At 34.7% G+C, this 24,667-nt stretch overlaps 1 protein-coding gene across 1 annotated transcript in view; it reads left to right on the forward strand.

The window, feature by feature from the left end:
- LOC143225037 (dual 3',5'-cyclic-AMP and -GMP phosphodiesterase 11A-like) overlaps positions 1-24,667 on the forward strand; it is a 154,619-nt gene that overhangs the window by 56,345 nt on the left and 73,607 nt on the right. The window contains exon 2 of the mRNA XM_076453700.1: positions 19,444-20,465. Within this exon, the coding sequence (XP_076309815.1) occupies positions 19,551-20,465 (915 nt within the window). The 5' untranslated portion in view covers positions 19,444-19,550. The remainder of the gene's footprint in view (positions 1-19,443; positions 20,466-24,667) is intronic.

The raw sequence follows: 24,667 nt of genomic DNA on the forward strand, positions 1-24,667 counted from the left end.
ACAGTATTTTACATATCTCCTCAACAGGTCATCAGAACTTTACAATACTCTACAGTGTCTCCTTTTATAACAATGTTCACCTATTGACTGAGACACAAGTTTTAAGAATGTCTGTAAGTACCGAATAATAACTTTGAAATACCGGTTTTTATTTACTTTTCTTATTTATTTACCACAGACCAACTCAAAAACCAAAATAATGGTGTCAAACAAGTTCACTGAAGCGACAGTTTCAAACATAGCACCTGATTTTATGTGTATTGTAAATAACTTGTAACAACTAAAACAAATAATAATTCTAGTGAAATCGGCGTTATAAATATCCCCTTAAAGTTAGCTTTCTTACGGATACTTGGTGATCCTTGAAAAACTTAAGTACAGGTTGAAACAGGTGTTAATAGCCAATGATAGATAAGCAATAAACATTACAGTTAGAACTTCACTGTATTTGGAACTTGGTCTTGAATACAACATTTCTATGTCTATTGTAACACTGCATTAAAATCAACAACAAGCAAACAATTAAAGAAACACATTTTAAAGAGGAAATGAATGTAGGGATGACTAATATCAGTCGTTGAAAAACAATGGAAACAAGACAGCAAGGATGGCATTCGTGTCATACCTATGTAATAAGTTAGACCCTGACTATGGTAGTTTCAAATTTATGTGATAACGTAATTACAACCTGTTCTATTTGATCTGTTTAACCGCGGTTCTGGGTGCTTTGTGATAATATTCTCAAGATATAATTGTATTACTTTTCTTTAGAAATTTTAAGACTGTTTATAAAACCGCTTCAACAATGTTCCTTCTAACTATTTTTGTTCAGAGTCTCTTTATATTCTATCCCGATTCGAAGTCTATGTCTGTGTAACACTGTTAAAACTGCCTCACGAACGGCTTCTGACTAAAGCCTTCCAAATAATAATAAAGTTTTGTTTTAGACGTTTGATTTACCAATAATAATAATTTTTTGTTCTATACATGTGTTTTATCAATAGTAATAAAGTTTTGTTCTAAAAGTTTGTTTTACCGATGATAATAAAGTTTTTATTCGAAACGTGTATTATACCAATAATAATAAAGTTTTTATTCTAAACGTGTGTTATACCAATAATAATAAAGTTTTAATTATAGACGTGTGTTTTACCAGTAATAATAAAGTGTTTGTTCTAGACGTGTGTTTCATTAATAATAATAAAGTGTTTGTTCTAGACGTGTGTTTCATTAATAATAACAAAGTGTTTGTTCTAGACGTGTGTTTCATTAATAATAACAAAGTGTTTGTTCTACACGTGCGTTTTATTAATAATAACAAAGTGTTTGTTCTAGACGTGTGTTTCATTAATAATAACAAAGTGTTTGTTCTAGACGTGTGTTTTAATAATAATAACAAAGTGTTTGTTCTAGACGTGTGTTTTATTAATAATAACAAAGTGTTTGTTCTAGAGGTGTGTTTCATTAATAAGAACAAAGTGTTTGTTCTAGACGTGTGCTTCGTTAATAATAAAAAAGTGTTTGTTCTAGACGTGTGTTTTATTAATAATAACAATGTGTTTGTTCTAGACGTGTGTTTCATTAATAATAACAATGTGTTTGTTCTAGACGTGTGTTTCATTAATAATAACAAAATATTTGTTAATTTCATTAATAATAACAAAATATTTGTTAATTTCAATTATAATAACAAAGTGTTTGTTCTAGACGTGTGTTTCATTAATAAGAACAAAGTGTTTGTTCTAGACGTGTGTTTTATCGATTTTAATTCTTTTTTCGTTATTTTTCCGTGTATTTCGGTCTTTAATACTCTATGAATTGATTATGAAACACTAGATTTAAACGTATTGATAACTGGTTAAACGGACATGTTTTTACTACAAATGGACAATTGTATAGCTTAGTGTTACATTCGAGATGTATGTAACAAAGGTCACGTATTTCGTTCATAAGTTGTTACTTATGGATAAGAAGTGTTGAAATCTCACAAAAGAAAAACTTTGAACAATGTGTAACTCAATAGCAATAAACTTTCCTCGAAATAAAATATAGTTTGTTTGTTTTTCTGTTTGAGCAAAGAGTGGTTAGTACTTAAAATAGGCATACTGACTTTCGCAGTAGCAAGTGTAAATATTTTCTTATCTGGTGGGTTGATATGAAAACACTTTATTTTAAAACACGAACCCTGTTTGAATTCAAACACAAGACAATAATAATAAAACGTTATTAATTTTGAAATGCTCAAGTACTTTAAACCTATAGCGAGAATTAGATTGGACGTAAAGCTTCGTGGTGATAAAAGGAATAATAAAGTAGTTAGACATAACATCATAACACGTTAGGAATATCTCGTTCTACGAAACAGCAGTAATATAGTCAGACAGTCTTAAAATTGGCACAGATTCGGCGGCCTTAAGAGTAGCTTTGTGCAAACTAGTACGTCATCAGAATTTTTAAACTCTTGCCTTTGGTAGTTTAGTGATTTGTGACGTTGGGGAAATAGGCACGAAACTTTTCGTATATTTTTTACACTGTCTTATGAGCCAGGAAGTTATATTGGAATTGTTAGTGTGCGAAGTGTAAGAAGCTCTTTGTAACTGTAATATAAACGCGACAGACTGTGAAAGGTTATGGTTAGGCATGATGTGTTTCATATGAACGTTGAAATCCCGACTGAATATTTCGCTGTCACAGGTACACTATATAAGCGGTTAAGTTGTTTTAGAATATCAAAGTAATAATAATGTTGTTTGCACTAGTAATTTTCACACAGCTCTAATAAATGCTTAATGACGTTTATATATATCGATATGTAAATTTAATCGAATTTCTCGTAGATAGAAGAAATGTAGGTCGTATGTCAAAAAATCTTGGATATTAAAAATCATTTACGTTTTATTATTCTTTTCTAAAGAAAATTTTGTTTCTTTGTTTTAAATTTCGCGCAAAGCTACTCAAGAGCTGTCTGCGCTAGCCGTCCCTAATTTAGTATAAGACTGGAGAAAGAGCAGCTAATCATAACCACCCACCGCCAACACTTGGGCTACTCTTTTATCAACGAATAATGAGATTGACCGTCACATTATCAGGGCTCAAAGAGCGAGCATATTTGGTGCGACGGGGATTCGAGCCAGCGCCCCTCAGATTACGAGGCGTAAAGAAAAATATTAATCTCGAGAAAATTATTTTAATGTTTTAATTAATTCTTTGTGACAAAGTGAGGAGCATTGAAATTTTGATCATTTTGTCAGAGGATAAAAGTGAGGAGCAATGAAGTGTTGATCATTCTGTCAGAGGACAAGAGTGAGGAGCATTGAAGTGTTGATCATTCTGTCAGAGGACAAGAGTGAGGAGCATTGAAGTGTTGATCATTCTGTCAGAGGACAAGAGTGAGGAGCATTAAGTGTTGATCATTCTGTCAGAGAACAAGAGTGAGGAGCATTGAAGTGTTGATCATTCTGTCAGAGGACAAGAGTGAGGAGTATTGAAGTGTTGATCATTCTTTCAGAGGACAAGAGTGAGAAGCATTGAAGTGTTGATCATTTTGTCAGAGGACAAGAGTGAGGAGCATTGAAGTGTTGATCATTTTGTCAGAGGACAAGAGTGAGGAGCATTGAAACGTTGATCATTCTGTCAGAGGACAAGAGTGAGGAGCATTAAGTGTTGATCATTCTGTCAGAGGACAAAAGTCCCGGAACATTGAAGTGTTGATCATTCTGTCAGAGGACAAGAGTCCCGGAACATTGAAGTGTTGATCATTCTGTCAGAGGACAAAAGTCCCGGAACATTGAAGTGTTGATCATTCTGTCAGAGGACAAGAGTCCCGGAACATTGAAGTGTTGATCATTCTGTCAGAGGACAAAAGTCCTGGAGCATTAAAGCGTTGATCATTTTGTCGGAGGACAAAAGTTCCCCTCTAGTACAGCGATAAGTCTACGGGTTTACAACGCTTATATCAGGGATTCGATTCCTTTAGGTGGACTCAGTAGATAGCACAATCTGGCTTTGCTATAAGAAACACACACAGGGGACAGAAATTATATTATTAATGTTGAAGAAATAAACAGGTTAAAAAAGAGAAGATGATGTTCACAATATATCAACGACTGGTTTTTACTCTTAACTTAAAAATAATTGATAAACTTTGTTACACTTGTGTGTCAAAGTTCGAGTTTTACGCGTTATCTATTAATCCTTTTTTTCTAACAATATAGAATAGTTTTTAAGATCATTTACAGGTTAAGAGCAATAAACCCAAGCAAAGAATTTTTCGTTTCTTTCACATTAAAACAACGTGAGGAACCTCATCTATTCTTGACTTTAGGGATAACTGGAAATAAACTGTTATATTGGCGGGTTTATTTTTCAACTAAGAAGGCAAATCTAGTATGCAATTTTGGTTAAATTAATTCAGGCAAGTTACTGATGAACGGTATGAGTTTTATATAGAAAAGTCAAAGATTGAGAGACAAGTATAAGACGTTAATATCTCCTGATTCAATAAGCACGTTGTGGTAAATAAACCATATTGCTGTACAGAGCAAGGCCAATTTGATAATTAGTTAACAAAATTTCATTCAAGCTATTGAATTACACGTAGACTAAAACAACCTTACCTACAACCATCGATTTATTTTACTTTGCTAATATTTAAACAAAAATTACGTGTCTATACAAAAAAAAAAAAAAAGATTACTTTCTATGTACCTGCGCAGTGTCCGCGAAAGTGTTCTGTTTTAAGGGTAAATAAAAGCAATATTAAGAGTAACGAATATTTTTATTTCTTGTTTCTGAAGCTCATATATAATGTTGTGTTGTAGCCTATAGAGAATATAATCCTTCTCTTGATTCATGACATGCGCACGTTTTACTGACGTTGCTGTAGTACAAATTGTAAAGATTAGAGTTTCTTGTGTGACGTCATTTAGGTGTGTACTGACTGACAGACAGATAGATAACATACTACTCTATAGAGGTGCGAGTGGTTAAAACAGCTAACCTTTCTTCGACCTCTCTTTCGAGTAAAAATACACTGATTGGGGTAAACAGATTACTCCGTAAGTATTTCTTTTTCCTTTAAGAAATTTAAACTTTGATTTCAAGCACTTTGACGAGTATCAATGATTTTCTAAAGGTAATTTTACGAGTAAGATCCATCACTAATTGTAGAGTTTCATCGTAAAGAAGAGTGCTTATTAAAATCTCAAATATCGCTGAACGAATTCATAGATACAAGAAAGTGAATTCAAAGTATGCATATGAATAGCTCTAGGTAATGTAAAGAAAGTAAAAGTACGTTAATATCTCGTTAATGTTGACAATTACGTCACATTAACTGAAAGGCGCCCACCCTATTACAAATCTGTTAATGTTATGAATCGTCTATGTTTGAAATTATTTCATTTTATTTCAACGTTTTTCAGTAAGTTAGTTTTACTATTTCTATTTGAAGTGTAATTTTTTAGGCCGGTTTTCATAAGCAACATCTTATTAATTGGTGCGGGCGTTATAATGTTACGGTCAATCCCACTATTCGTTGGTAAAAGAGTGCCCCAAGAGTTTGCGGTGGGTGGTGATGAGTAGTTGCCTTCCCTCTAGTCTTACACTGATAAATTAGGGACGGCTAGCGCAGATAGCTCTCGTCTAGCTTTGCGCAAAATTCAAAACAAACCAAAACCAAACTTTGTAATTGTATTCTTAGATCTCAGAGCTAGTTAATCATTTGTTAAATATTACTATACGACGGATAGAGTTCTTGAATATTTCACCTTTATTCTCTGACTATGTTAGGACCTTTTTGACATAATGGACTTACGTTAGTATTCGTGATATAACTCGTAATTTTTTAATGCCCAAGTTTCGAACTTTCTCTAAGAAACTACTGATCTGGGTTTTCAAAACATCAGTATTTATTTGGATGAAGCTTGAATTGTTAGGAAACGAATTTATTAGTTTGTCTCTGAATTTCGCGCAAAGCTACACGAGGGTTATCTGCGCTAGCTGTTCCTAACTTTGTGGTGAAATACTAGAGGAAAGGCAGCTAGTCATCACCACCTACCACCAACTCTTGCACTTTTATTTTACTAACGAATAGAGGGATTGACCTTAACATTATAACGCTCCCACTGATAAAAGAGTGAGCATGTTTGGTGTGACGGAGATTCGAACCCGCGATTCTCATATTACGAGTCGAGCGCCTTAACCACCTGGCCATGCCAGGGCAAGAATCTATTAAACGTTATAAAGCTGTTCTTGTTCAGTGAAATCTAGCCAAGTGACGTACAGTTAATACAAACTAGGATTCTTAAAATTGCCATTTCAGAGAAAGCTTGTATTTATACACTGAATTAGAATTGAACATAACAAAAAAAACAGCAGATTAATAAGTAATACTATCAAGAGGAGAAATAAAAATCAACGAGTCTATAGTGAAGACGAGAGATGGTCGTTAGGGAGTGACTTACGTTTGCAGATGGTTCTTTCACCAGTTCTCTTACTGATTACGAAAAAAAAAAAAACGGCATAATGGAATTTTGACGAAGAAACTTACATACTTATAGCTTTATTTTTGTTCTTGTAATGATATATTTTACACTAATGTATTGTTATCTTCTTTTCACTTGTTTTATATATTATGATTAGGCGTGAAATTATCTCGTTTTATAGCGGTTTTTGTTTCACTTTATCAACAGTTTGTTTGAATTTCGAGCAAAACTACACGAGGGCTATCTGTGCTAGTCGTCCCTAATTTAGCACAGTACGACTAGAGGGAAGGCAGCTAGTCATCACCACCCACCGCAAACTCTTGGGCTACACTTTTACTAGCGAAGAGTGGGATTGGCTGTCACATTATAACGTCCTAACGGCTGAAAGGGCGAGCTTGTTTGGTGCGACCGGGATTCGAACCCGCGACCTTCAGATAACGAGTCGCACGCCTAAATTCATCTGGCCTTATTAACAGAGCTGGAGGATAGATAAAATAACATACTGCGATCATTGACGCCAGCTAGTTCGGTACAGTAAATTATTAAATTAATGCTTATAAATTATCATTCAGTATTATTATGTATAAATAATATAAAATAATAATTATATATATATGTATGTGATATAGGTTCGAATCCCCGTCACACCAAAGTTATAATTAATGAATGTTAGAACTTTTAAAACTTCGATAAGCTTTTAATATATTGTTGTACAAAATGTTTGGTAAAGTATATTTGTGTCTGCCTTTTGGTTCATGTCCTTCAAAATGAGTGCTCAAGCATGCGTATTTAGGCAGTAAGGTGCTCGTGCACGTTTAGTACAGACGAAAACTGAGTATTATTATAATAGATAAGGGACATTGTATAATAGACAGAATGTTGATTTACATTCAAAATGCGTGTTTGTGTGTTTCTTCTAACAGCAAAACTACCTTTATATGTTATGTCTACCGAGGGGAATTGAGTTCCTGATTTTAGCGTTGTAAGTTCGTATATTTATCGCTGTCCCAGTGAGGGACTGTATTCAAATTTCGACGTGGTTATAATCAGTAATAAAATATTTTTTTCGACTTATCAAATTGTCTGTTAATTTCGAATGTTTGCATAAGCTACACAAGACATTCCTAATTTAAAATTGTTTGTTCGAAGACAAGCACAGAGCAACATAATGGGCTATCTATGTTCTGCCCACTACGGCTATAGAAAACAGGATTATAACGGCGTATATGCAGAAATACCGTTGTGCACTTGGAGAGCACTTCAGAGTTGACATATTTCAGGAAAGGCAGCTAGTAAAAAATATCCACCGATAACTCTTGCGTTATTATAATCAAATGGTGAAATTTAAACGTCACTGTTGGTGTCACACCAATGGCCCCAAAGTGCGGACCGTGATTTTACGACAGTAGAACAACAGCCTGGCACTCTAGCAAATTAGCCACGCCCAGCCCTAATCAGATGGAATGCTGATATTTTTGTAATTTTTTACGAAACATATCTCTTTAAATAGTGCACCAGGGAATTATTTAGCGTAAATTCAGACCAATAGATATTTCACTGTACGGTGGCCCGGCATGGCTAGGTGATTAAGGAACTTGCCTCGTAATACGAGGGCCGTGGGTTCGAATGCCTGTCACACCAAACACGTTCGCCCTTTCAGCCGTGGGAGCTTTATAATTGGACGGTAAATCCCACTATTCGTTGCACTGCAAAATTAGGGACGGCTAGCGCAGATAGCCCTCTAGTAGCTTTGCGCGAAATTCAAAACAAATCAATCCAATTTCACTGTACGAACGAACTCTTCTTGCTTGTTAGAATTGTTGAGTTTCTAATATGTGTGTAAATAACGCATCTTAAGAGAAAAGAGAGCTTTTAGATGATTCGAACAAATATCAATAGTATTTATTTGTGTCTGTACTGATAGAGTTTCTTTCTTTGTTTTACTGCTAGGCTACTACGGAATAAACATGACACCATTATATTTTCACTAGTTATGAAATACTTAAAACTGCCTTTAAGAATTTGTAAGTATAGAATATTACATAATTATTTTGTCGGAAAAAGAACTGCCGAGAAATTCGTTTATGTAGAAGATCAAATTACGTAGAGAGACAAACGTCAGTTGTAAATAAATGTAAAAGAGAAACAACGAGTCTTGTAGAACAGACCAGCTGGAATTAATTCGACGTGTAATGTAGTTTTTAGCAATAACCTACAACAAAACTTCCAGAAAAGCGAAAACCTAAAGCACTTTACGTAATTAGTGCTTATCTTTACCTAGGGCTGTCTTGACAGTCATATAAACTTGTACTCTTTTGGAATTACTCCATAATGTGTACAACACGTAAAATGTAATAATTTTTGTAATCTCTTATCTATGACCGCCGGTGGTAGAGCGAAAAGTCTTCGTACTTACAACGCTGAAATCAAGGATTCGAGTCCTGTCGGGGAACACGGCAGATATCCCAATATGACTTTGCTATAAGAAAAACACACACACCTTTATCTAATCTTGAGATTTCTTCATTTTCATAAAATTATTATGTTTGAAGATAAAGATTTCCCTTATTTTCTTGTTGTAAATAAAATCTTTTGGGTATAATTAAGTTAAGAACTGTTCAACCATTTGTCCAGAAGCAGATCCAGCTAATGTATTGTAATTTTAAACAGCAAACCAATTCAGTTCTACAAATAAAATTTCCGTTTCGTTACAACGAGACCAGTAGTTATTAGATTAAAGTGCAAGTGCATGGCTTAATTAACGGATGGAACAGAAATAATTGATCGTATTTCTAACTTAGGCATTGGATGATATAATAATTAATTTAGTAAAAAATAATTATACGAGAATTGTATTTGAGCAGACGTATTTAAATTAGGTTATTTATAACAGCAAAAGATCTCGGAATATGTGACGTACTTAATATTTGAATAGTTAGCAGCTACGAGATGCTTATAATAAATACTTCAGTTCAAGAGATTACAGTTTTGACATTAAAAAAATCCCCAAAACTATTGGTAATTATTGAAAAATACTGCAATTCAGAAGACGTTGAAACGTAGAATCGCCATTTCAGGAAAAGCTGGAATTCTTCATTTTTTAATCCCCGATGTCTTTAATGATCTGAAAGACATGATATTTTGAAGTATGCCATTTTTCGCGTTGTGACTTTTATGTTTATTATTCATTGAACATATATTTCTTTCATTGTGAAATTTATTTGATGAATTAGAGACTTGCAACGTTAAAACGTGGAATTCGATTCCATTCAGTGAACAGAACGCAGATAGATAGTCCATTATGTAGCTTTGTGCTAAAGGAAAAAAGCAAAACAAAATAATAAAGAATAACGATTATTGTGAAAGAAAACCTTTATCATTGATTATTGTGAAGGATTACCTTTATCATTGATTATTGTGAAAGAATACCTTTATCATTGATTATTGTAAAAGAATACCTTTATCATTGATTATTGTGAAATATTACCTTTATCATTGATTATTGTGAAAGAATACCTTTATCATAACTCTGAAGGTTTATAACTTTAAAAAGCAGGCTTCGATACCTTAGGTAGACACAATACAAACAGTTCATTGAGCAGCTTTGAGCCTAACTACAAATAAACAGCGAGAAATAATGAATGTGTTAAGTGTTGGAGTTCTGAATTAATTCAATAGATTAAGTGAGAGTATTATGGTTTCAGTAATGTTTAAACAGGAACTTAACTGAATGAGATAATAGTCAAAAGATTTTAATTCTTGGAGGTGAAACGGAAAATTACTATTCTGTGTTTTTAACAAGACTATTTTTTCTTCTATAATGCTCCCCAGTGGAACAGTGACGTGTCTGTGGACTTACAATGCTAGAATCCAGGTTTCGATACTATTGGTGGGCAGAGCGGAGATAGTCTCTTATGGAGCTTTGTGCTTAATTTCAAACAAACAAACCAACATTCTATAACGCTTTGCGTAATATCTTTTTCTGCAGGTGGCAGTACTTTTAGTTTCGCCACGGGGTATAGCGTTTCACTATCACACAGTGTATTTTTTTGTTTGGTTTGGTTTAAGCGGATACACTGCTAAGCATGGCGTTCACAAGTTTATAATATTGTAGAAAGGAAGGTTTAAAATTTCAACTACACGTTGTAAAAAGAGGTTCATGCGTTGCAGTACGAGGTCTGTTAAAAAAATACGCGGACTGTTTGAATTGCGCGGCTCCAGTTGGTTCCAGGGGAATCCGCTTGGTGTCGCTAGGTTCGCAGAGATAAGCTGATTACGACGCCATTTCCCGGTTGCAGATATCTTCATTTGTGTATTAGCTACGCGGTTTTAAGTGAAGTGCGATTTTTTCGTTTGGCGGATTTCAGAATGAATGACCTGAAGGAGCAACGACTTGTTGTGACATTTTGTGTTAAACTTGGAAAATCTGCGACTAAGACTTTTGCTATGCTTAACACGGCTTACGGTAATGTTGCTATGAAGCGTGCGGCATGTTTCAAGTGGCATGAACGTTTTAAGGATGGTCGACAGTCCATTGAAGATGATGAGCGTCCTGGACGTCCTTCCACGTCAACTGACGACCCACACGTCAACAAAATCAACACCCTGGTGCGGACAAATCGACGTCTGACTGTCAGGGAGCTTGCTGTAGAGTTTTGGATATCAGTTGGATCTTGTTACGAGATTTTGACCGAAAAATTGAAGATGCACCGCGTTGCTGCGAAATTTATGCCTCAGAACTCGTGAGTTTTTGGCCAAACACTCAATCACTGTTCTTCCCCACCCCCCACCCCTACTCACCTGACCTTGCTCCTTGCGATTTTTTCTTGTTCCCCAAACTCAAAAGACCCTTGAATGGAAGAAGATTTGAGACGATTTCCGAGATTAAGGCAAATGCGACGAAGGAGCTGGAGGATATTACAAAAGAAGTGTACCAGGACTGTTTCAACAAGTGGAAACACCGTTGGGATAAGCGTGTGCGTTGGGGAGGAGAGTACTTTGAAGGGGTCCCAGACCTGTAACTTCTAAATAAAGTACATTTTGTTTTATGACGTCAGTCCGCGTATTTTTTGAACCGCCCTCGTATTTTGTCCTTTTGCTTAATACCCTGTATTTATTTATTTATTCTTTTGGTTGTTCCTATGTAAGAATACGGGTTGGGTTTTCAAGGAAAAATCTATAGGATCATATAACAAGCTGATGACATTTATTTCCTGTCGATATTATACGAAACATAAAGTAAGCACATTAAGAGAAAACTAAAAGTGACTTTTACTGTTACTCTTATTTTATCAATATGTATGTAAGAAGAGTAAGTACGTGAAATACTGAATTAAAACATAATAATAATAATAATAATAATTAATAATGAATTAAAACATTCAGAAAATTCTCCACTGTAAAGAAAAGAAAACATATTTTCCAATAACACGAAGTTCTTTATCAACCTGTTTAACTTAACACAACCTTTAAGTGGAACGTGTAGTCAGTTAACCATTGATCAACTTAACACAACTTTTAAGTGGAACGTGTAGTCAGTTAACCATTGATCAACTTAACACAACCTTTAATTGGAACGTGTAGTCAGTTAATCATTGATAAACTTTGCACAACCTTTACGTGGAACATGTAGTCAGTTAATCATTGATCAACTTAACACAACCTTTAAGTGGAACGTGTAGTCAGTTAACCATTGATCAACTTAACACAATCTTCAAGTGGAACATGTAGTCAGTTAACCATTGATCAACTTAACACAACCTTTAAGTGGAACGTGTAGTCAGTTAACCATTGATAAACTTTGCACAACCTTTAAGTGGAACATGTAGTCAGTTAATCATTGATCAACTTAACACAACCTTTAAGTGGAACGTGTAGTCAGTTAATCATCGATCAACTTCACACAACCTTTAAGTGGAACATGCAGTCAGTTAATCATTGATAAACTTTGCACAACCTTGAAGTGGAACGTGTAGTCAGTTAACCATTGATCAACTTAACACAACCTTTAAGTGGAACATGTAGTCAGTTAACCACTGATCAACTTAACACAACCTTTAAGTGGAACGTGTAGTCAGTTAACCATTGATAAACTTAACACAACCTTTAAGTGGAACGTGTAGTCAGTTAATCATTGATAAACTTTGCACAACCTTTAAGTGGAACATGTAGTCAGTTAATCATTGATCAACTTAACACAACCTTTAAGTGGAACGTGTAGTCAGTTAATCATTGATCAACTTAACACAACCTTTAAGTGGAACATGTAGTCAGTTAATCATCGATCAACTTAACACAACCTTTAAGTGGAACATGTAGTCAGTTAATCATCGATCAACTTAACACAACCTTTAAGTGGAACATGTAGTCAGTTAATCATCGATCAACTTAACACAACCTTTAAGTGGAACATGTAGTCAGTTAACCATTGATCAACTTAACACAACCTTTAAGTGGAACATATAGTCAGTTAATCATCGATCAACTTTACACAACCTTTAAGTGGAACATGTATTCAGTTAATCATTGATCAACTTAACACAACCTTTAAGTGGAACACGTATTCAATTAATCATTGATCAACTTAACACAACCTTTAAATAGAACATGTAGTCAGTTAAACATTGATCAACTTGCACAACCCTATTTCGAACGCATAGTCCTGTTTCATGAGCAACTTATTTTTGATCGGTGAATTTCAAGTTGATCTTTAAACATACTTTGCAGATTAGTATGAATTATTATTTTATATCAAATTATCGGTAATGGTCTGGAAAAATTGTTCACTACATGATATTTCCCACCAGTGGGTGGCACAGCGGCATGTCTGCAGATGTACAACTATATAAATCGAATTTCGAAACTCAATGTGGGTAGAGTACAGACACCCCATTGTGTAGCTTTGTGCCCAAGAAACAAACTAAGATATACAAGAAATTTCACAGCTTACTACAGGCCGATTCTATATAAAAGTACTTAATATGACTAATAAGTACGTATGTAATACACAAGGTAAAGCGTATCTAGGTAACGGATAATATTGAAGTTGTAACCGAAAATTGGTTTGTTTTTTAGTTTTATTACTCTATTGAGCATGCTTATAAACAAGTTTTTCAAAGAGAAAATGAAGAATTTGTTGCTTTTGCTGCTCACAAATAGCTTCTGTTTGCTTAAACATGAGGCAGTTTAGGATTGCAAGCCGACGGAAAACATCCATGACTACCTGCTTAGAAAATCTAATTTTTGAAAACTGGGGACATCGAACTTCTAAACTGACATGTACTATTAAAACTTAACTTCAGAAAACCCTGGAAGAAACAGCGTTACAAGATAAACAAGTAATTACGTGAATATAGCTAAAGGGTTAATCAGCTTATGATTGTATTATGTTTACCAAAGATATGTTTTAAATCGTTATTAACTTATTTGAGTAGTAATTGAAAAGTGCCAAGATTAGTCCTATTGAAACTTCTAACTTAAGACTGCGGTGAATTTCACGTACAATGAAATATTGACTTATTTGAAGTAACAATACAGGAGTTAGTAATATATTAATTTCAGTATTTATTTAGTATGAAGAATGCATCTCAGCAGCTCAGTGGTAAGAATGTTTGTTTTTAGAGCTATAATAGGCTATCTGCTAAGTCCACGACAGTGAATCAAACTCCGGATTTTAGCTTTGTAAGTCATTAGACTATCTTTTGTCTCACTGAGGGACTCAAGGGTAAGTATGAATGTTTAAATAAACCTTTCAAACCTGGAATACGAAACTTTGCATTTTGGAAGATTCACTTGAAGAAGAAAAAAATGAAAAGAAAGGCGCCCTCCATAAACTAACAGTGGTTTAATAAATGATTGCAGAATAGTGTTTGCCATAACAATAATATTGTATTTGCTTAAAACAGTTTTTTGTATGAATCATTAGTTATCCTTAAAGATATATGCATTATGAGAATAAGAGGTCAAAGGTATAACTGGTTGGAGAGTTATTTAAAAAGCAGTTTCCCAACAGATTATATTGATAACAAATATTCTGATGAATTAATAAATACCAGATTTGTTCTCCATAGCTCTGTTCTTGGTTCCACTGTTGTTTTTATTATAAGTTATTGTTTGATATAAAAACGATTTTATTTGCAGAAAATATTAAAAGTTAATTTTATAATAAGTTTTCTTTAATTTCACGCAAAGCTACAAGAGGGCTATCTGCGCTAGCCGTCCCTAATTTAGCAATGTAAGACTAGAGGAAAGGCAGCTAGTCATCACCACCCACCGCCAACTCTTGGGCTACTCTTTTACCAACGAATAGTGGGATTGACCGAAACCTTATAACGCCCCCACTGATGAAAGGGCAAGCGTTTAGTGCGATGGGGATTGGAACTCGCGATCTTCGAAATACGAGTGAACAGCCTTTAACACACATGCCCATACCGAGCCTTGTTGAAGTTTTATTTAACTACTTTTAATATATGCAAATATTTGATGGAGAAATTCGTCGGAATTTTATAAAAAATAGTTGTTCTTGCTTCAAAAAAGCTCTATGAAAGTAGATTTGAGTTTCAACTATCGAGATTTTATATTTCAGCTATTCCATAAATATTACGTATTAAATACCTAGGAAGGATAAATATTTAATATGTAATTTGTTGTTTCTGATAATCCAATAACTATACAAATATGTTTATCCTCTGTTCACACTTATTTTAACAGTAATCAAATCGATCATGTGAATAAATACTAAGTTACCACGTTTTAAGGATATCAATAGATGGATTTTGCATAACTTATGTAGGGATTCAAATATGGAATGCCATAACCAATAATACACAAAAAATAACTCTTTAGAAAGTTTGTAGTATGTTTAAGAAACTGTTATTAAATTTATGGTTTACTGAGTTATTTTTATAGATAATTAAAAATACAAATGCCATGATAACGTTTTCAGTTAATGTTATTAAATGTATAATATACTGTAACTTTTTATTTAAAATTCGGTATGTGTTTAGTTTCACGAGACGGCGTAAGAACACCGAGGCCCGGCATGGCCAAGCGTGTTAAGACTCCTAATCTGAGGGTCGCGGGTTCGCATCCCTGTCGCGCCAAACATGCTCGCCCTTTCAGCCGTGGGGGCGTTATAATGTAAAGGTCAATCCAACTATTCGTTGGTAAAAGAGTAGCCCAAGAGTTGGCGGTGGGTGGTGATGACTAGCTGCCTTCCCTCTAGTCTTACACTGCTAAATTAGGGACGGCTAGCACAGGTAGCCCTCGAGTAGCTTTGGGCGAAATTCAAAAATAAACAAACAAAATGAACACCGAAACATGTTTTTTAGGGCTGGCCTCCGTTTTTAATAAATTATTTATTGTGTAATTATTTTAGTATTGTACTTTTTTATTGTATATATCTTTATATATTACTGATATTTACACTGTAGTGTGTGCATGTATGTACATCATTGTATATAAAAGTCCATGAAGAGGTTCGATACTTAATGTGTACCTAAAGTCCCTTTAAACTTAATGGTTTTATATTTACACTTATTAAAACAAATTCATTTGAGCTTAATGGTTAGTATAAAACAAACAATCTTAACTTTAAAAGGGGCAAAGAAGAAATGTCTCCACACTCATTTTTTTCCTCTTTCCTACGTTGCCGTTCAAGGATTGCTGGCCCTTGCATGGACAGGTGGTTAGGGCGCTTGACTTGTAATCTTTAGGGTTGTGGGCTGGTATCCCAGTCACACCAAACATGTTCGCCTTTTCAGCTGTGGGAGCGTTATAATGTGACAATCAGTCTTACTATTCGTTGGTAAAAAGAGTATCCCAAGGGTTGGCGGAGGGTGGTGATGACTTGTTGCCTTCCCTCTGTTTTACACTGCTAAATTAGGGACAGCTAGTGCAGATAGCCCTTGTGTAGCTTTGTGCGAAATTCAAAAACAAACAAATAATCAACGAGTGCATCTTCTGCTATGTATCCCTACATTCCAGTTCCGAAACGAGAGCTCTTGACGTTCCACCGGTTTTGTATCCCGCATACCTAGAAATTTGTTATTTCACCACCCAAACATTTTTAGTTAAGAGTTACAGTAAAATCTAAAGAGAGGTAAATAGTTTATTATCTGGATTAACCTATTCATATGTATATTATTTGTTTTTACTTAAAAATTGCATTGATCTAAGTTGTTTCAACACCACAGATTTAAACAGCACTATGATTGTTAAAGCTAGCAATGGAAGAATGTAAAACATTTGTTGATGTTTTATTTGAATGGTGCGACTATACACTTTGTTTCATTCAAAGCTGGCTTCTGGTACGTCAGAAGTAAGTTTATGGACTTTGAATAGTTAAACTCAGGGTTCGATGTTCTGCGGTTGAAGTAGCAAATATACCTTATTGTGTGGACTTGAGCTACACATTAGTATTTGATTATTTCTTAATTAAAATTAAGATTATATATATATCAAAAATAGTTTTCCCTAGAGAAATAATATCAACGTCCTGTAACAATTCGAGAGAAAAAAAAGTAGTATATATATATATATATATCGGTAATGCAATTTTCCATACAAATTGGATAATAATTGTCAGACAGAATACAAAAATACGATCATAGTTAAATGTATATCCAGTAATGAACATACCTAATTAAACATAATGTTGAAACTATCTTGATTATAATGAATTTTCTCATTAGTTGAGTACCCTTGCCGTCAGCGATATTTTAGGCTGTAAACACAATATCTCAAGGTTCAGTCAGTCCAGGAGAGCTAGGTTAGCCCTAAAATCATGAATTATACATGCTATTCTGTGACTTAACTGTAACAGCTCTTTTAAAAGCAGGTGTGACTGTCACACTGATTCTGAAAAAAATATATATTAAATTTAATCTCTGTAATAATAACTAAGTAATAATAACTTACAAAGATTTAACTGTTAGTTGAAGAGTAACCTTTGTAGTCACATGAACTCCAAATCAACATAAGTTGAAACCTTTCCTATGACAGGAAAGTATTCAGACTTACAAAACAAAAAACCGGGTTTCAAAATCTGTGGTTGGCAGAGCAAACATACCCCATTGTGTAGCTTTTAGCCTGGCTGAACCAGGTGGTTAGGGTGCTCGACTCGTAATCCAGGGTTCGAGGTTCGAATCCCCGTCAAACTAAATATACTCGCCCTTTCAGGCATGTGGGAGTTATAACATGACAGTCAATCCCACTATTCGTTGGTAAAAGTGTAATCTAAGAGTTGGCGGTAGGTGGTAGTGACTAGCTGCCTTCATTTTAGTCTTACACTGCTAAATTATGGACGGCTATCGCACATAGCCCTCGTGTAGCTTTGCAAGGAATTTATAAACCAACAACTTTAGCAACAGTGTTTGTTTCCAATTAATTATAGAATTTCTTTCATTCTGAGGTTGGTATCTTTTATTCAAATTATTTGTACAATGTTACAAAAAGTGACAAACAAATCTATGATAAATATTTATTACACACAAGATGTAATTATATATCATAATATTTAGATGAACACTTACACAACAGTGCTATAACTCCAAACTGTACAGCGACATTACCCAATCTAATCTAATTCATACACTTAAGTTTAACTAAAGCGTGAGGATACTGTCCAAACAGAAATTTATGTGTCGTTCTTTTCACAACGAGTTGGTTTGTTTGTTTGTTTTGAATTTCGCACAAAGCTACACGAGGGCTATCTGCGCTAGCCGTCCCTAATTTAGCAGTGTAAGACTACAGAGGGAAGGCAGCTAGTCATCACCACCCACCGCCAACTCTAGGGCTACTCTTTTACCAACGAGTAGTGGGATTGACCGTCACATTATAACGCCCCCATGACTGAAAGGGTGAGCATATTTGGCGCGATGGGGATGCGAATCCGCGACCCTCGGATTACGAGTCGCACGCCTTAACACACTTGGCCATGCCGGGCCCACCACGCTAAGAATTTCGAAGAAAACATCTGTATTAAGACATTCAATTTTTATGTTCGGGATATTAAATTTGATATATAATAAAATATTTTTCTCTAAAGACAGCTGTTCAAATATATATTTGACATCTCTCCCTCTGAAATTGAACTACTGATGTTTCAAGCGTGACAGTTCCTTATAAGGTGTTATTAATTGTGTGTTTGGCTATTAAATGTATATGTATATATATATATTATAACAATAAAAATTTTCGAGACATAAACCGAAATACATTAACATGAAATGAAGTACGCTGCATATTTAAAAAAAAGGATCCTAGAGTACAAGCTACAAAGTGGAATTATAAAATGTATCATAGGTTTTGGAAGTGACTGGGAAGTAGAACCCACATAGCGGTGGGGATACACCGTCTATCAGTCTTAACCTCCAGCCTCGCTAGTCTCACAAAAGAAAATTAGAAATTAGAAGGGCGAGATATGAGTGCTCAGGCCCATAACATCCCACATCTATATTACTCTTCACATCCTGCAGAAAGTTGTGAGAAGGTGGCTACTCTCCAAAGTTAAAATAAGAATAAACGTAAAGAGATGAATAATAATAAATAAATAAAAGATGAAAAAAAGGTACCACCATTTGGGGTGAGTAAGATAAACTTACCTCTTGAAATGATAGTTTGCTGTGACTGTCGTGCTTTTATATGCAACTTAAGGTGTGCATCCGCATAAAGTAGTGCCAAGTTTTAAGATTACCTAATTTTTAAACAAAAATATTTGTAGTAACATTTCTCTGATTTCACTTTGTTTGTATTTATTTAATACATTTTTTTGCATTTATTACAGAATAGTTTAATGGTTTTGTTAAAACTTTTTATTAAATCCATATATATATATGTACGTGTATAGGTTTGTGTGCGTTTGGGCAAAATAAAAAAAAGAAAATCATAAAATGTATATTTTAAGCCAATATGATAAGGTATATATAAATATACGTGTGTGTGTGTGTTCTTTTTTCAGTTAAGGAAACATAATTGGCATCATACGGTTGTCAAACATATTATGTGTATCTGAAGCCAATACGAAAACATTTTGATAATTTGTGGGGATCATATAACTCTGGACCAATGTCCTTAATGCCCTCTTGGAGAGTCGAAGTTGCTTCTGATGAAGACCAAGATGCCGAGGAAGCATCTTTATGCACAACAGTGACAGAAGGTAACACTCATTTAACCTTTTCTGATGTGAAAGAATGGCTAGACGGTCATCAGGAGAAAATGGCGGACTATTTTGTAATGAAAGCTGACATCAATCTGATTAATCGTTGGCTGGTTCTGCATGGATTTCTCTCTATAAAAGATTACGTGAGCTCACGTCGAAACTCGGCCGTATTAAACAACAGCGACGATTCGTCTCCCATTGAGAAATGTTGTGGATACTTCAGTGACGGGGCTGATGCTACCATTCACAAGAAAACAAATTCCAAGAAACATTTACGACAAACCTACGCTCGCTCAAGAAAGATGAACGTATTCCGTACCTGCGACACCCTTGGCCAAACCCCTGATATTTCCTCTACCCAGTCACGAAGAAATAGCTTGAAAGACATGAGAAGGTTTTTGTCTCTCCCTTCTAGATCCATTAATATTCTCAACCTGCTTATAGAATCTAAAGTTCGAATCCCGCGTGTCCCATCAAAGTGTCGAGATTCAAAACGGGAACTGCGTTTCTCCAACGAAAGAAAATTTTTTCTGGAGATAGTTCAAGAGATATCTCACGATCTGGACGTCAAGAGCTTGACTCAGAAAATTGTCGTTAACATGTCAGTCTTAGTTGACGCTGATGGAGCATCCCTGTTTCTTATTGAAGGACCCAAAACACGCCGAATGCTGGTGTCTAAGATATTCGATGTTCACTTTGGTACAAGTGTGATCATTCCATGTCCAACTGATGACAGCGAAATCCGAGTTCCATGGGGAACGGGGATCATTGGCTCCGTGGCAGAGACTGGAGAGACTGTCAACCTGCAAAATGCAAGTGAGGTATGTATGTGAATCTTACGAACATAAGTAGAGTTTAAAATTTGTGAATCTAAAATTTGCTAGAAGACACTTAATACATCTCTTCATTACAATGATTGAACTTTGATCTTTATATTTATTTTTTTCTTTTGGAAATGACGTTTAAAAGAGATTGCATTATTTAGTAACGTTCACTAAATCACCATCCTTTGTTCAAATAAAAGAAATGTGAGGCTGTTTCCTTAAGTCATTGATATTAAACTAGATAATATTCTGAGACAATTGAAGTAAAATTACGTTTACACCACTTCTCAAGGGGAGTGGGATCGAGGATATTGCGTGTCTGTGTTTCCGCACGCATATCTCAAACTAATAGACCCCTTCACGCAAACTTTTACAAAAGACTGGAAGACAATACAGGACAGTCCCCCCCTCCCCAAAATTAGAATCTAGACTTGAATCACTTTGAAGAATGTTTTATAATAAGGAGATAGGATATTTTATAATAAAGATATTTTCGCGGTTACGGATTATTAACTTTGTAGAGAACGATCGGATTTGTAATAAATTTCGCTGACACATTAACCTAATACTCCTAATACACCACAAAAAATAATCCAGATCCTTCATCGTTCTGAATCTGGGAACGATTCTCTGCGTTTTCGAAGCTGGAAACTTTTGATGTTATGCAATTTAATGCCCCCCGCTAGTACAGCGGTAAGTCTCCGGATTTACAACGCTAAAATCAGGGGTTCGATTTCCATCGGTGGGTTGAGCAGATAGCCCGATGTGGCTTTGCTACAAGAAAAACACACACACAGTTATGCAATTTAAATGTATTCAGTATCGAAAAGGAGCGACAGGGCGAGGATATGCAATCTTTCTGATTTCCCTTGTTTACAATATAAAATAATAGAAAATTACTATATACAAGTAAACAGCAAACTAAAAACAATATTAAATTTTCATAAGTTGCACTTCACTATAACAGCCATCAATTCTATCCATACAAAAAAGCATTGCTTCTATTAAGTGAGTAACCGTTTTATATTCTAATTGCTAAATCTCAAACAGGATGCTTCGTTTGTGAGTTGACTCAGTTGGCATTCATCAAGTTCAGATTTTTCAAAATTAGAACAACTTTGTTGAAAGAATGCACGTTAATCTTGTTTCAGGTTTATATAATGCCTACACAACTGAAAGAGTTATGAAATAACTAAGGTAAATATTTAAGTTAATTTGATTTGTTTGTTTGAATTTCGCGCAAAGCTACACGAAGGCTATCTACGTTAGCCGTCCCTAATTTAGTAGTGTAAGACTAGAGGCAAGGCAGCTAGTCATAACCCCCCCCCCCGCCAACTCTTGGGCTACTCTTTTACTAACGAATAGTGGGGTTGACCGTCACATTATAATGCCCCCACGGCTGAAAGGGAGAGTATGTTTGGTGCGACCGGGATTCGAACCCGCGAATTACGAGTCGAACGCCTTAACACGCTTAGCCATGCCGGGCCTTTCACTTAAGTAAAAATCCAGGTTTAAGTTTCTTTTGTAAAAAAACGTATCGTAAAAATCTACTTTTAGCTGCTTGAAAATGTGTTTTACTTTTAAAGGGAACAAGGAATTACTTTAGTATACGAACGTTTAATTACAGTTGTTTAAATAGACTGTATAGAAATATTTTATAATGAGTAAGTAAACATCAGTTGACAATTCATTCCATGATGTGTATTCATTAAATTTTGTTAATTTAAAAGAAACACGTTTCGCTGTTAGATATAAACAAAATCAAATGATGTAAACTAGTACTTTTGTAGTTTAAGAAAAACAACTAAACTGTTGTGCTAGAAATTAAATTATTGTACTAATATAATCAAAACTGCTTCTCGCGATTAGAGTTTCTTCAGGTAGATCGTAAGGAATATTAATAATTTACTTTTAAAAGTTTCAGCATTAAAAAAAAAAATCACTGAAACAATCGTAAGTAGCTTGTCTTATAAATGTTGTCCTCCCACTGGCACAACTGTATGTGTGTGGACTCACACCGCTAGAAGCTGGGTCTGTGTTTAATTACAAACAAACGAATTTATAAATTTTTAATTAATCCATTATTTACAGATAATAAAACAATCATGCTAAATTAGAAATGCAAAATGCCCGACAATGTTATTCGTTATTTCTAGATGAAAGAAAAAAAAATGGTTTCATTAAATAGAGCTAAAAGAAATAAAAAACCAGCACTATCTAGTACATCATTTTTACATTTTTGCGGACAGTTTATAAGTTTTTGTTTGTTTCTTTTAAATCAAACCCACATTGATCTATCTGCTGTGTTGACTGTCTATTTGTTATTATGCACAAAGCTACATGAACTACATATACTCTGACCACCACTGGTATCGAAACGTGGTTTGTAACTGTATAATTCCGTAGAAATACCAATGTGCCACCGGGAGGTCGTAGTAACTCGAACCCAGGACTTTGTCATCATAAACCTACTGCTTAGTAACTCTTTTGAGAAGGGAAAATATGAATAACATTGAATTCTTCATATATATATATATATATATATCACGTTGATTTCTATGGAAATATAAAATACTGTGGAGAACTTAGGATTATATTTAGAATTTTCGAAAATTGTTTTAAAATAAAATTGTTTAGGATTTGACTGACCGATAATTTGAATCAACAATGCATAAATAAAGAAGAACTAGAAAAATGTATTAATGTATTTTCCCATTGGTAATGATATTTTATCATCAGTTGTTTGAAATAATTAAATAATTTTCATTATTTTTCCAACCATACAACTCAAGATGATATTATCCAGCTCTGGCCCCTTATGTATCCAATGAGCTTATTAGTATAGTAGGTTCAGAAACGTTTTAATACAATAACACTATCAAATCCACATCATCGAAGTCCTTTTTTGTTCAGACTTTCCAATCTTCTGTTTCTCGTAGTTAGAAACGCAATTTCGAACGAATTTTTAGAAATGTTTCTTATTGAGTAGGTTTATAGTTTTTTTGTTTTTTTTTAATTTTGTGTGAAGCTAGCCGTCTATAATTTAGTGTAAGACAAGAGGGAAGGCAGCTATTCATTACTGCTCACAGCCAACTCTTGAGCTACTTTTACCACTGCATAGTGACATTGACCGTCATACTGTAACACCCCCACGGCTGAAAGGGCGAGCATGTTTGGTATGACAAAGGTTCGAACCTGCGACCCTCAGATTGCGAGTCGAGCACCCTAACCACCTGTCCATGCTAGACCCATGATTTAGACTTATTAATATTCACGTAACGCATCACAAGGAGTATCTGTGCTAGCCGGCCCTAATTTTGAACTGATAGAGTAAAGGGAAGACGGGTAGATAACAAAACCCACCTCCAACTCTCGATCTGCTCTACTACTCGAATAGTGGGATTTTACTGTGTCTCTTTAAACGAGCTTCTGGTCCAAAAGTGGCTAATGGCCACGAAAGTATCCACGAATTAGGACGATAAACATTAGAGTGAATCTGGTCAATAGCTTTTATAATTTACTACACTCACTCTAGCTTTTCTGTCTTTACATTTCTTCATAAGCCATTAGATGTATTGTTCTTCATAAAAAAAAAAACTGCTTTAAGGAAAGTGAAGAAAAATTGCTCATCATATATATATATGTTAGCTAACACTATGTATACTGATTTATTAGGTAATTTTGTGTAAAACAAAGTCCCCCCGCAGGTACAGCGGTAAGTCTACAGATTTACAACTCTAAAATTAGGCGTTCGTTTTTCCTCAGGGAACACAGGCGATAGCTCGATGTGATTTTCTGTAAGAAAACAACGCACACTGTAGAGCAAAATGCTTTGTTCTACATGTTTTCATAAGTATGTTCACATGCCTAGTGTTTCGAAACACTCACTTCCTAGATATTTACTCATTACTAATCAGCGTTATATTCGTTCTATGTGCTTTTCCCTCTTTAAACCGAAATACTTTATTTACTGGTTTACTTAGATTCTTGGCCATAATATGCTGTTTTGTTGATATTCAGCAAATTTTTTACCCATCACAAGGATCAAACCAAAAATTGCAGCAGTATACTGTTCACTGTTCATTTGTTCTTTGCTATTAAGCACAAGAGTGAAGAAAGGGATATCTGTGGTCTGCCTGCCATGGGTATCGAAACCCGATTTTTATCAATATTTTTGCTGCATATCATATGTTCCCGAC

This window comes from Tachypleus tridentatus, chromosome 9, assembly GCF_004210375.1.
Source record: "Tachypleus tridentatus isolate NWPU-2018 chromosome 9, ASM421037v1, whole genome shotgun sequence".
NCBI classification, from domain to species: Eukaryota; Metazoa; Arthropoda; class Merostomata; order Xiphosura; family Limulidae; genus Tachypleus; species Tachypleus tridentatus.